Source organism: Saccoglossus kowalevskii, chromosome 1, assembly GCF_978046115.1.
Source record: "Saccoglossus kowalevskii chromosome 1, keSacKowa6.1, whole genome shotgun sequence".
Lineage (NCBI taxonomy): Eukaryota > Metazoa > Hemichordata > Enteropneusta > Harrimaniidae > Saccoglossus > Saccoglossus kowalevskii.
Window position 1 is genome coordinate 48,862,710 of NC_140641.1, and position 15,162 is coordinate 48,877,871.

The window sequence follows — 15,162 nt, forward strand, 5'->3', positions numbered from 1 at the left end:
ATAACTACAGAGGGATTGCAGTTTCTAGCTGCTTAGGAAAACTGTTTACCAGTATCCTGAACAGCATACTTGGACAAAAAAATATTATTTCAAAGCATCAGTTCAGTATTAGGAAAAAACTGCAGGACCACAGACAATCTCTTTATATTAAAAACAATTGTACAAAAATATCTCTATAATAATAGTCATTCAAAAGATATCACAACCTCCAAGTCTAACAAAATCTATGCTTGCTTCATAGATTTTAGAAAGGCGTTTGACAGTGTGTGGCATAATGGTCTCTATTTCAAACTTCATAAAAATGGCATATCAGGTAAAATGTTTGATATAATAAAAAACATGTACGAAAACTGAGAGTTTTAAATCAACAGTTGGAGTCAGACAAGGGTGCAATCTTAGCTCTACTCTTTTTAACATTTTCTTAAATGATCTACCTAACTGTTTCAACTCTGAAAACTGTGACTCCCCCGTTCTTGATAATTTAAAAGTAAGTTGTCTCCTATATGCAGATGATGTTGTCATTTTACCTAAATCTGCTAGGGGGCTACACAACTGTTTAGACAACTTAAAAATATATACGTCAAAATGCCGCCTGGCTGTTAATACAGAGAAAACAAAGGTTTTTGTATTCAATAAATCAAACAGATATAATATAAATCAAACAAATAATATATTCTTCTTCGCTGAAAAAGAAACACATTATTAAGAGAAGCCTACTTAGTAAATAAGAATGTAAAAAGTAAATGGTTTACAAGTGTAGAAACCCTCATGCAAGATATTGATGTTGCCACCATTGTAAACTCAAGTGAAATAATAAATAAGAAAAATTTAGACTTTATTCATAAAAAAATAAACAGATCATTTGAGAACCAATGGATTTTAGACATGCATAATGATAATAGAAAACAAACCTTGGCTAAAAACAAACTAAGAACATACAGACTTTTTAAACAAGATTTAAAAATTGAAAATTACCTAATTAATATGCAGAATCATGGTCTTAGAAGGTTAATTGCAAAATTCAGGACAAGGAACCATGACCTTAAAATTGAGAAAGGCAGACATAATAATGTGCCACTGGATAAAAGAACATGTGATATGTGCAGCCAAAATATAATTGAGGATGAGCAACATTTTGTAATGAAATGTCCAGCTTACAGTCATCATAGGGACGAATTATTCCTGACTGCACAAAATAAAGTTCCAAATTTTGATAAAGAAAATAATCAGAATAAATTCATTTTGATTATGGCAAACCATACTCTAGCACACCAGCCTTAGCTGTCTTCTTAAAAAACAGCTATGGAACAAAACAGCAACAACTATCAGTGTATTAGGTTACATTTTGTGTTCATTCTATTTTCTGTATTCACCATTGGCTGCAAATTGTCTTTATTGTTTATTCATATTTGTTTTTGATTTGTTTTATATTTTTAGAAAAAAAATGGTTTTTCTTTTCTTTTTAGATTATAGTTTTTTAATTATTTTCTGTAAGACCCTTTTTATTCTTTCCTAAGGAATTTATGCGTCAAATAAAAATAACATTATCAACAGTTTGCTGATTTCATTTCAACTTGATATTAACATCACTCATGGTGGGTTACTAAATATGTAAATAGCCATGTCATTTTATTACCTTGCCCATATCAAAGGTCTAGGTATATGAAGAAAAACTGTCTGTCCTCATTGTTGGCATTTTTGACTCTGTTGTAAATGTTAAGGACTTACATGTACGTACAGTCCATGGTACTCTATTAGGTCAAGCACTGAATTCTCAAATTCTAACTTAAGTGAATGGTCAGAGAAATTTTGCTTGTGCTCCTGATGACAACTTACATACATGTATGCTGTGTAATGCAAATATCTAAGTTATATTTTGTTATAATACAATAAAAGTAAACACTAACAGAGAAAAATTAATAAACAGTCCTGTAAATGGGAATAAAAAAACTACTACACAAACTGGATGTCAAATTAGTTGTTTCATGTTTATTTAGTTTTTACTTTAAATTACCTTTTAGGTGGATTTTGGTTGTCTACTCAGTTACCTTAGTGCAAAAAGATTAATTGAGATATTTGCATCAATGATCCTGGAAAGAAGAATTATATTTACAGCTCGGAAACTAAGGTATGTTTACTCTATGTATTGTGTGCCTTTTTGACTCCCGTGTGCAAAGCACACAATGGGAGTCCTTGCAGTTAGTGTTCTATGTGTGTGTCTGTTCAATTGATATCTCAAGAACTAATTACCAGATGTTAATGAAACATGGTACATAAATGTTCTGGGATAATGTGCAGACCTGTTTAGTTTTTGGCTGAAATCCATGCATATTAGAGACATTAAGATGCGTGTACGAGAACAAAACAAGAACGTATACGTCATTGCTTTGTGCATGACCTCCGCGCTTACCAATGACGTCATCAGTTGCCAGGTCGTACCGCAGTCATTTTAAACGTGATCAAGGTGACTGACTCGTAGATGATTTTCAAGAGCTTTTCTTGCTGTCAATTTTGATTAATTTTCACTGACATTGATAGAACGTTTTATATTAGTGATTGTGTATATTAAGAAATATCGAATGCATTTTAGCTGAAATTTATACCCACTGAAAACGTACACAACTGGTCAGCTCGTTATGTAAGCAAAGCATACATTGCCAGGCATTTATGTTCACTTTCTCAAAAGGTGACATATACTAACCAGTTACTATAGTTTGAACGAAATGATTTGTTCTTAAACATTTTAAATTGACCATTCCCGCGAAGAGACATGTATTTAGATGGATGGTAATGCATGACATTGATCTGCTGAAAAAGAATTTGGCAAACAGACCTGGGACATCAGCAGAGCGAGAGCTCTGTCAAATGGTTGGGAACTAACTATTAATTCAGATTCCGGATGTTAAATGACATAACAAATTTTATTGGATAGTTATATTATGGTTGCCCAATGAGAGACTGGTTTACACGGTTCTGTTTCAGTTATGTTCCCATTGTGGATGCTTGCACTTAATCATTTTCTGACACCAAAAAATGTAACGCAAATGAAATTAGAACATCACCTTACGTTCCTGCTACGTATGCAAATCTTAAACTCTCTATCAATTACCTACGGTAATTTGCATATTAATTAACTAAATTTAAGCATTTTCACTTGTTTCTCATGTACTATTGAATAGATTTCATATGAAACTTGGTACATAGATATCTTGGGATAATGCACAGACCTGATTAGTTTTTGGTTGAAATCTGTGCATATTAATTACCCAGTTTGCATATCAATTAATTAGGGCTTTTCACTGGTTTCTTATGTACTACATTTTTTTATTACACAGATTTCAATAAAACTTGGTACATAGATGTTCTTGGACAATGTGCAAATACATGTTTAGTTTAGAGCTAAATTTTACTTACTAATTATCTAATATGCACAAATTAACCAAAAAACATTGTATACACACTGTAGGTGCTCCACAAAAATCCATGTCTGAAAAGATATGTGACCAAACTATTGAGTCATCATATATGGTCATTATTTCATTAATTATTTATAATTGTTAAAGCATAGCTACTTGCAACCACACTGACCTATTAGAAGCACATGTACTTACTGTAAAAATAAAGGACAATGACAGGTCCATGGTCAAAATAATAATACATGTACCTTTTAAGTGAGACAAACTATGGTGTCACACCAATTATTATCACTGCTATGGTGTCACACTAATTACTATCACTGCTATGGTGTCATACTAATTACTATCCCTGCTATGGTGTCATACCAATTACTATCACTGCTATGGTGTCACACTAATTACTATACCTGCTATGGTGTCATACCAATTATTATCACTGCTATGGTGTCACACCAATTATTATCACTGCTATGGTGTCACACTAATTACTATCCCTGCTATGGTGTCACACCAATTATTATCACTGCTATGGTGTCACACCAATTATTATCACTGCTATGGTGTCACACCAATTATTATCACTGCTATGGTGTCACACCAAATATTATCACTGCTATGGTGTCACACCAATTATTATCACTGCTATGGTGTCATACCAATTACTATCACTGCTATGGTGTCACACCAATTATTATCACTGCTATGGTGTCACAATAATTACTATCCCTGCTATGGTGTCATACCAATTATAATCACTGCTATGGTGTCATACCAATTATTATCACTGCTATGGTGTCACACCAATTATTATCACTGCTATGGTGTCACACCAATTATTATCACTGCTATGGTGTCACACCAATTATTATCACTGCTATGGTGTCACACCAATTATTATCACTGCTATGGTGTCACACCAATTATTATCACTGCTATGGTGTCACACTAATTACTATCCCTGCTATGGTATCATACCAATTATTATCACTGCTATGGTGTCACACCAATTATTATCACTGCTATGGTGTCACACCAAATATTATCACTGCTATGGTGTCACACCAATTATTATCACTGCTATGGTGTCATACCAATTACTATCACTGCTATGGTGTCACACCAATTATTATCACTGCTATGGTGTCACAATAATTACTATCCCTGCTATGGTGTCATACCAATTATAATCACTGCTATGGTGTCATACCAATTATTATCACTGCTATGGTGTCACACCAATTATTATCACTGCTATGGTGTCACACCAATTATTATCACTGCTATGGTGTCACACCAATTATTATCACTGCTATGGTGTCACACCAATTATTATCACTGCTATGGTGTCACACCAATTATTATCACTGCTATGGTGTCACACTAATTACTATCCCTGCTATGGTATCATACCAATTATTATCACTGCTATGGTGTCACACCAATTATTATCACTGCTATGGTGTCACACTAATTATTATCACTGCTATGGTGTCACACCAATTATTATCACTGCTATGGTGTCACACCAATTATTATCACTGCTATGGTGTCACACCAATTATTATCACTGCTATGGTGTCACACTAATTATTATCACTGCTATGGTGTCACACCAATTATTATCACTGCTATGGTGTCATACCAATTACTATCACTGCTATGGTGTCACACCAATTATTATCACTGCTATGGTGTCACAATAATTACTATCCCTGCTATGGTGTCATACCAATTATAATCACTGCTATGGTGTCATACCAATTATTATCACTGCTATGGTGTCACACCAATTATTATCACTGCTATGGTGTCACACCAATTATTATCACTGCTATGGTGTCACACCAATTATTATCACTGCTATGGTGTCACACCAATTATTATCACTGCTATGGTGTCACACCAATTATTATCACTGCTATGGTGTCACACTAATTACTATCCCTGCTATGGTATCATACCAATTATTATCACTGCTATGGTGTCACACCAATTATTATCACTGCTATGGTGTCACACTAATTATTATCACTGCTATGGTGTCACACCAATTATTATCACTGCTATGGTGTCACACCAATTATTATCACTGCTATGGTGTCACACCAATTATTATCACTGCTATGGTGTCACACCAATTATTATCACTGCTATGGTGTCACACTAATAACTATCCCTGCTATGGTATCATACCAATTATTATCACTGCTATGGTGTCACACCAATTATTATCACTGCTATGGTGTCACACTAATTATTATCACTGCTATGGTGTCACACCAATTATTATCACTGCTATGGTGTCACACCAATTATTATCACTGTTATGGTGTCACACCAATTATTATCACTGCTATGGTGTCACACCAATTATTATCACTGCTATGGTGTCACACTAATTACTATCCCTGCTATGGTATCATACCAATTATTATCACTGCTATGGTGTCACACCAATTATTATCACTGCTATGGTGTCACACTAATTATTATCACTGCTATGGTGTCACACCAATTATTATCACTGCTATGGTGTCACACCAATTATTATCACTGCTATGGTGTCACACCAATTATTATCCCTGCTATGGTGTCACACCAATTATTATCACTGCTATGGTGTCACACCAATTATTATCACTGCTATGGTGTCACACTAATTACTATCCCTGCTATGGTATCACACCAATTATTATCACTGCTATGGTGTCACACTAATTATTATCACTGCTATGGTGTCACACCAATTATTATCACTGCTATGGTGTCACACCAATTATTATCACTGCTATGGTGTCACACCAATTATTATCACTGCTATGGTGTCACACCAATTATTATCACTGCTATGGTGTCACACCAATTATTATCACTGCTATGGTGTCACACTAATTACTATCCCTGCTATGGTATCATACCAATTATTATCACTGCTATGGTGTCACACCAATTATTATCACTGCTATGGTGTCACACTAATTACTATCCCTGCTATGGTATCATACCAATTATTATCACTGCTATGGTGTCACACCAATTATTATCACTGCTATGGTGTCACACTAATTATTATCACTGCTATGGTGTCACACCAATTATTATCACTGCTATGGTGTCACACCAATTATTATCACTGCTATGGTGTCACACCAATTATTATCACTGCTATGGTGTCACACCAATTATTATCACTGCTATGGTGTCACACTAATAACTATCCCTGCTATGGTATCATACCAATTATTATCACTGCTATGGTGTCACACCAATTATTATCACTGCTATGGTGTCACACTAATTATTATCACTGCTATGGTGTCACACCAATTATTATCACTGCTATGGTGTCACACCAATTATTATCACTGTTATGGTGTCACACCAATTATTATCACTGCTATGGTGTCACACCAATTATTATCACTGCTATGGTGTCACACTAATTACTATCCCTGCTATGGTATCACACCAATTATTATCACTGCTATGGTGTCACACTAATTATTATCACTGCTATGGTGTCACACCAATTATTATCACTGCTATGGTGTCACACCAATTATTATCACTGCTATGGTGTCACACCAATTATTATCACTGCTATGGTGTCACACCAATTATTATCACTGCTATGGTGTCACACCAATTATTATCACTGCTATGGTGTCACACTAATTACTATCCCTGCTATGGTATCATACCAATTATTATCACTGCTATGGTGTCACACCAATTATTATCACTGCTATGGTGTCACACTAATTACTATCCCTGCTATGGTATCATACCAATTATTATCACTGCTATGGTGTCACACCAATTATTATCACTGCTATGGTGTCACACCAATTATTATCACTGCTATGGTGTCACACCAATTATTATCACTGCTATGGTGTCACACCAATTATTATCACTGCTATGGTGTCACACCAATTATTATCACTGCTATGGTGTCACACCAATTATTATCACTGCTATGGTGTCACACCAATTATTATCACTGCTATGGTGTCACACCAATTACTATCCCTGCTATGGTGTCACACCAATTATTATCACTGCTATGGTGTCCCACCAATTATTATCACTGCTATGGTGTCACACCAATTATTATCACTGCTATGGTGTCACACCAATTATTATCACTGCTATGGTGTCACACTAATTACTATACCTGCTATGGTGTCATACCAATTATTATCACTGCTATGGTGTCACACCAATTATTATCACTGCTATGGTGTCACACCAATTATTATCACTGCTATGGTGTCACACCAATTACCATCCCTGCTATGGTGTCATATCAATTATTATCACTGCTATGGTGTCATACCAATTATTATCACTGCTATGGTGTCACACTAATTACTATACCTGCTATGGTGTCACACCAATTATTATCACTGCTATGGTGTCACACCAATTATTATCACTGCTATGGTGTCACACTAATTACTATCCCTGCTATGATGTCACACCAATTATTATCACTGCTATGGTGTCACACCAATTATTATCACTGCTATGGTGTCACACCAATTACTATCCCTGCTATGGTGTCATACCAATTATTATCACTGCTATGGTGTCATACCAATTATTATCACTGCTATGGTGTCACACCAATTATTATCACTGCTATGGTGTCACACCAATTATTATCACTGCTATGGTGTCACACCAATTACTATCCCTGCTATGGTGTCATACCAATTATTATCACTGCTATGGTGTCACACCAATTATTATCACTGCTATGGTGTCACACCAATTATTATCATTGCTATGGTGTCACACCAATTATTATCACTGCTATGGTGTCACACCAATTATTATCACTGCTATGGTGTCACACCAATTATTATCACTGCTATGGTGTCACACCAATTATTATCATTGCTATGGTGTCACACCAATTATTATCACTGCTATGGTGTCACACCAATTATTATCACTGCTATAGTGTCATACCAATTATTATCACTGCTATGGTGTCACACCAATTATTATCACTGCTATGGTGTCACACTAATTATTATCACTGCTATGGTGTCATACCAATTATTATCACTGCTATGGTGTCACACTAATTACTATCACTGCTATGGTGTCACACCAATTATTATCACTGCTATGATGCCGCACCAATTATTATCACTGCTATGGTGTCACACCAATTACTATCACTGCTATGGTGTCACACCAATTATTATCATTGCTATGGTGTCACACCAATTATTATCACTGCTATGGTGTCACACCAATTATTATCACTGCTATGGTGTCACACCAATTATTATCACTGCTATGATGTCACACCAATTATTATCACTGCTATGATGTCACACCAATTATTATCACTGCTATGATGTCACACCAATTACTATCACTGCTATGGTGTCACACCAATTACTATCCCTGCTATGGTGTCATACCAATTATTATCACTGCTATGGTGTCACACCAATTATTATCACTGCTATGGTGTCACACCAATTATTATCACTGCTATGGTGTCACACCAATTATTATCATTGCTATGGTGTCACACCAATTATTATCACTGCTATGGTGTCACACCAATTATTGTCAATGCTATGGTGTCACACCAATTATTATCACTGCTATGGTGTCACACCAATTATTATCACTGCTATGGTGTCACACCAATTATTATCACTGCTATGGTGTCACACCAATTATTATCACTGCTATGGTGTCACACCAATTATTATCACTGCTATGGTGTCACACCAATTATTATCACTGCTATGGTGTCACACCAATTATTATCACTGCTATTGTGTCACACCAATTATTAGTCCCCGTTCGGACGAAGTCCGAAAACAGGGACTTATAATTCGGTCTCCGTCCGTCCGTGCGTCCGTCCGGAGTCATATCTCAGACTCCCTTGGACCGATTCCATTCATTCTTTGCATGTGCCTAGTACCTTATGTGGGACATATGCACATGCAGTGGTTTAGCGATTCGATTCAAAATGGCCGACTGGCAGCCATCTTGTTTTTTGAAAATGTTGTATTTTGGACATGCTTTGTCAGTTGTCATTCAAACTTGGTACATAGATTATACATGTTAGGATACATGTCCATGATGGATCAAAGATGGTCGACTGGCAGGCATCTTGTTTTTGTTTTTTTATGCGGTATCTTGGACGTGCTCTGTCAGTTTTCATTCAAATTTGGCACATACATGTACTTTATACATGTTAGGATGCATATCCATGACAATTTGTTTCAAAATCTGGTCAAGGATGGCCGATTGACAGCCATCTGACTTTTTGGCCTTACTACTATATTTCCACAATTTATGTACCATTTTCATTCGTATTTGGCACATACATCATACATATCAGTGTGTTTCATAATCAGATCAAAGATGGCTGAATAACGGCTGTTTTTATTTTGGCCATATTACTATGACACGAAACACGTGTTTTGATGTAAATAAACAATCTGTTGTATACTCCACTTGGAACTCAAGTTTCAAGGACACGCTCGCGACAACCCCTCCGCTTTAATATGACGAGCACAAAGAGAACTTAACGGGGACTGTGTCATTTTCAATGACTTGTCATCACTGCTATGGTGTCACACCAATTATTATCACTGCTATGGTGTCCCACCAATTATTATCACTGCTATGGTGTCACACCAATTATTATCACTGCTATGGTTTCACACCAATTACTATCACTGCTATGGTGTCACACCAATTACTATCACTGTTATGGTGTCACACCAATTATTATCACTGCTATGGTGTCACACCAATTATTATCACTGCTATGGTGTCACACCAATTATTATCACTGCTATGGTGTCACACCAATTATTATCACTGCTATGGTGTCACACCAATTATTATCACTGCTATGGTGTCACACCAATTACTATCACTGCTACATGTATGGTGTCACACCAATTACTATCACTGCTATGGTGTCACACCAATTATTATCACTGCTATGGTGTCACACCAATTACTATCACTGCTATGGTGTCATACCAATTATTATCACTGCTATGGTGTCATACCAATTATTATCACTGCTATGGTGTCATACCAATTATTATCACTGCTATGGTGTCACACCAATTATTATCACTGCTATGGTGTCACACCAATTACTATCACTGCTATGGTGACACACCAATTTATAAACCTTTCTCTGGAGCTTATTAAACAATGATTTTTTTGAACTTGATAACTTATGGAAGATGTATAATGCAATTACTTGTTTTTTTATCTTTCAGTACATTATCAGGGTGTATTCATGCCATCACAGCCTTGTTATATCCATTCTCATGGCAACATGCTTATGTACCTGTATTACCTATACATCTACTTGAGATGTGTTGTCTTCCTACGCCATATATCATTGGTATATTATCAGTTTGTGTTCCTGAATTGGACAATTTAGAGTTAGATGAGGTAAGTGTTTATAAATTCTGCTGATAAATTATTTTCATAATCAATTTATTGCAAAGTAGGCATGGAGATAGCAAGGATATTAGTATAGGAATGAAAAAAAAAAACGGAGTACTAGTCGACATGAATAGCAAGGGTATTAGTATAGACATGAAGATAGCAGGCATATTAGTAGACATAGAGATAGCAGGAGTATTAGTAGACATGAAGATAGCAAGGGTATTAGTAGACATGAATAGTAAGGATATTAGTATAGACATGAAGATAGCAAGGGTATTAGTAGACATAGAGATAGCAGGAGTAATAGTATATACATGAATATAGCAGGAGTATTAGTAGACATGAAGATAGCAGGGGTACTAGTAGACATGAAGATAGCAAGGGTATTAGTAGACATAGAGATAGCAGGAGTAATAGTATATACATGAATATAGCAGGAGTATTAGTAGACATGTTGATAGCAAAAGTACTAGTAGGTATGGGGATAGCAAGAGAACTAGTAGACACAAAGATAGCAAAAGTACTTGTAGGTATGAACATAGCAAAAATACTAGTAGACACAAAGATAGCAAAAGTACTAGTAGACATGAAGATAGCAAAAGTACTAGTAGACACAAAGATAGCAAAAGTACTAGTTGGTATGAAGATAGCAAGAGAACTTGTAGACATGAAGATAGCATGAGTATTAGTATATACATGAATATAGCAGGAGTACTAGTAGACATGGAGATAGCAGGAGTATTAGTATAGACATGAATATAGCAGGAGTACTAGTAGACATGAAGATAGCAGGAGTACTAGTAGACATGGAGATAGCAGGAGTATTAGTATAGACATGAATATAGCAGGAGTATTAGTAGACATGAAGATAGCAAAAGTACTAGTAGGTATGGAGATAGCAAGAGAACTAGTAGACACAAAAATAGCAAAAGTACTAGTAGACATGAAGATAGCAAAAGTACTAGTAGACACAAAGATAGCAAAAGTACTTGTAGGTATGAAGAAAGCAGGAGTATTAGTAGACTTGGAGATAGCAGGAGTATTAGTATAGACATGAATATAGCAGGAGTATTAGTATAGACATGAATATAGCAGGAGTACTAGTAGACATGGAGATAGCAGGAGTATTAGTATAGACATGAATATAGCAGGAGTACTAGTAGACATGAAGATAGCAGGAGTATTAGTATAGTCATGAATATAGCAGGAGTATTAGTATAGACATGAATATGGCAGGAGTACTAGTAGACATGAAGATACAGGAGTATTAGTATAGACATGAATATAGCGGGAGTACTAGTAGACATGAAGATAGCAGGAGTACTAGTAGACATGATGATAGCAAGGGTACTAGTAGACATGGAGATAACAGGAGTATTAGTGTAGACATGAATATAGCAGGAGTACTAGTAGACATGAAGATAGCAGGAGTACTAGTAGACATGGAGATAGCAGGAGTATTAGTATAGACATGAATATAGCAGGAGTATTAGTAGACATGAAGATAGCAAAAGTACTAGTAGGTATGGAGATAGCAAGAGAACTAGTAGACACAAAGATAGCAAAAGTACTTGTAGGTATGAAGATAGCAAGAGAACTTGTAGACACAAAGATAGCAAAAGTACTAGTAGACACAAAGATAGCAAAAGTACTAGTAGGTATGAAGATAGCAAGAGTAGGAACAGTAGTCCAAAATAAGTATGATTAAAGTTTACTTGAATGTGATGGTCAATGAAAAATACACAGTAAGTATATTTCAAATACTTACTTCGAACAAAGTGCAATTAACAAAACAAAAAGTATGAAGGGGAAGTCCATCCCAGATGAAATAGCTCTACAAATGTAAGGGAATGCAATGTATAATTTTTCTCTGTCACTTACGACATCACAACATTTATTGCAAATATTTAAAAAAATTAGTTAAAATTTTCAATGTTCATATTACTAATGTATAAAATTATAATAATGGAAATTAGAAAATAGCAAAGATATAGCAAGTAAAGATATTGCCAAAAAGGAAAAAATAAATAAAATTGGTTAGTTCTAGTTTAAAATCTGTGCATATTAATTACATATTTTGTATAATTAGTGATTTTCTGGCTTTAACGCTGATAGCTCAAGTACTTATCATCCCATATCATCGCCATATCCCATACCATTGCCATATCCCATATCATGGCCTAATATGAATAATCATCAGATCATTTCACTGAAATTTGGTTCACAGATGCTGGGGTAATCCCAGGACATGATTAGTTTAATGTTTGAAAACATGCATATTGCACCGCGAGATATTTCATTTTACGCACAATAGAGGACGTGGATAACTGGATTTCGGCTCCAGTGCGAATCTCCCAATTTCATAAAAATAATCGTATATTCGTATCTGAATCTCGAGCTAACTAATTTGGTGTGGTGAGGATCATACAGGCATTTATATCGGCTGGAGGGAACAACTGTCTTGTTGAATAGAGATAAATAAAATACAAATGTAAAGTAAACAGATTTAATATTTAAACCAATAATTCATTCAACACAAGAATGCCACAGCAACAACATGTCCTAATACAACAGCAGTTTCCGAATATTGCAAAACATGTGCTTCACAGAAAAATAAACAAGAGGAGAGCTGAGTCTATGTTATGTCCCTGCCCAAGAAATGGTAGCGTCCAAAAGTACCACTATCCAACGTAAAGCTGAAAATTACACAGCGATGGTTTCTAAGCTATAGCCAAACCACCAAAAACATGAACAATTGCAAAGTAATGTCACTCCAAACTAAATTACTGCGGCAAAAACAGACTCACGACATCCACTAATTACTATGTAAAATTTTACAGTGAGAACAAAATAGCTTTACCGATATTGTCAGTTCTCATTAAATGATACATAATACAATAATAAACTGATGTCAAAAAAATATAGTACGATATCAAAAAATCGCCAGAGAACATGGCCACTCTCAGAAAATCACTTTTACTCCCGATGATCCTAGGCTCCACGATCTGATGTACGTCAAGTTCCTTGAGCCCTACATTGCAAAAGATCACTCAACGCTTATTGATCAGTCCCTGAGTCACATTAATTTGGTCATCGACGACACAGTCCAATGCTGGATGTCCACAAAGTTGGTGCAACGCAAGTTCGACAGTCACTTTGATTTCTTCGCGGCACGGGAATAACATAAACTCGTCCGTGGGCGGCAACACCCTGAACTCAGTTCTTCCCTAGCTTTTCATACGCCAACTTGATGCTTTCCAGAACACGTTCGTGTTCTCATTTCCAACACAATCCCGCTTTAGGCTCCTGCCATTTTTTTCCCTGTCCTGCAGCTTCTTCTCTTGCGCGCGGAGTAGCGTGACATCCTTGGACGCACCAATCACTGCAGCACGTCTCAATGGGCGTCAATCATGAGGCCAAAACTTTTCCATGACGTCACAAATACGGGTTACCATAATAAATAACGCACAGGCCCGTGATAACAATTAATATAAAGAAAACTACATAGAATTAAAGAAACAGTAAAATTATCCTGGTTTCATGTGGATCACATTGTTTTCAGATTGTGCTTCTCAAATAGCAGACAAATATTAGTTGACAGACTTATCCTAAATTTTGAAGAAGATCTCTAAGCTTTCTTTGATTTACACTATTTTCTCTGAAGGGATAATAAGTACAAATAAAATCCAGTGAAACATACCTTTATTTCCTATATTTCACATTCAAAAAAGTCCTTTCAAAGTTTTCTTTGATTGATTGATGGCCGAAAATAAACACAGTATTTTAATTTATCATTAACCATTTCTTGAACATGCCTTGGCTGATTTTATTCAAACTAAGTTTACAATAAACAACTATTTATAATAGACTTCCCACAACATGCCATAGACACTCCTGATTTCTACCAGCATTTGTTGAAAACATGATCTTCCATTGAAACATTGATGAAAAAACTTCTACTTATGAACATGTTTGCCAGGAACCACTTCTTCGCATCAAATTAATCCTACACCCAATTAAAAAAACACCATTCATTTATCCACATTTTCATGAAGCCGGTATAACAAAAATCAGTGATTTGGTGTCATAAAACAACTGGTTAAACACTGACCACGTCGACAAGATCGTGGGTATCCATTCGAAACGGGTTCTTGGTACAGTTCTAGCCATGGTCCACCAAGAAATTCTGACGGATTTTTCTAAAATCTTTGCTGACTATAATGTCAACAAGGGAAAAGGGGTCATCTACAAATTTTCAATACTTACAAGACAACTTTCAAAAGAAAATAAG

At 35.6% G+C, this 15,162-nt stretch overlaps 1 protein-coding gene across 2 annotated transcripts in view; it reads left to right on the forward strand.

Moving 5' to 3' along the window:
- Positions 1-15,162, forward strand: part of LOC102805324 (DENN domain-containing protein 2B-like) — a 124,558-nt gene that overhangs the window by 79,709 nt on the left and 29,687 nt on the right. For both annotated transcript variants that reach the window (XM_085502740.1, XM_085502743.1), the window contains exons 9-10: positions 2,022-2,128; positions 10,697-10,874. In XM_085502740.1, coding sequence (XP_085358866.1) covers positions 2,022-2,128; positions 10,697-10,874 — 285 coding nt within the window. The remainder of the gene's footprint in view (positions 1-2,021; positions 2,129-10,696; positions 10,875-15,162) is intronic.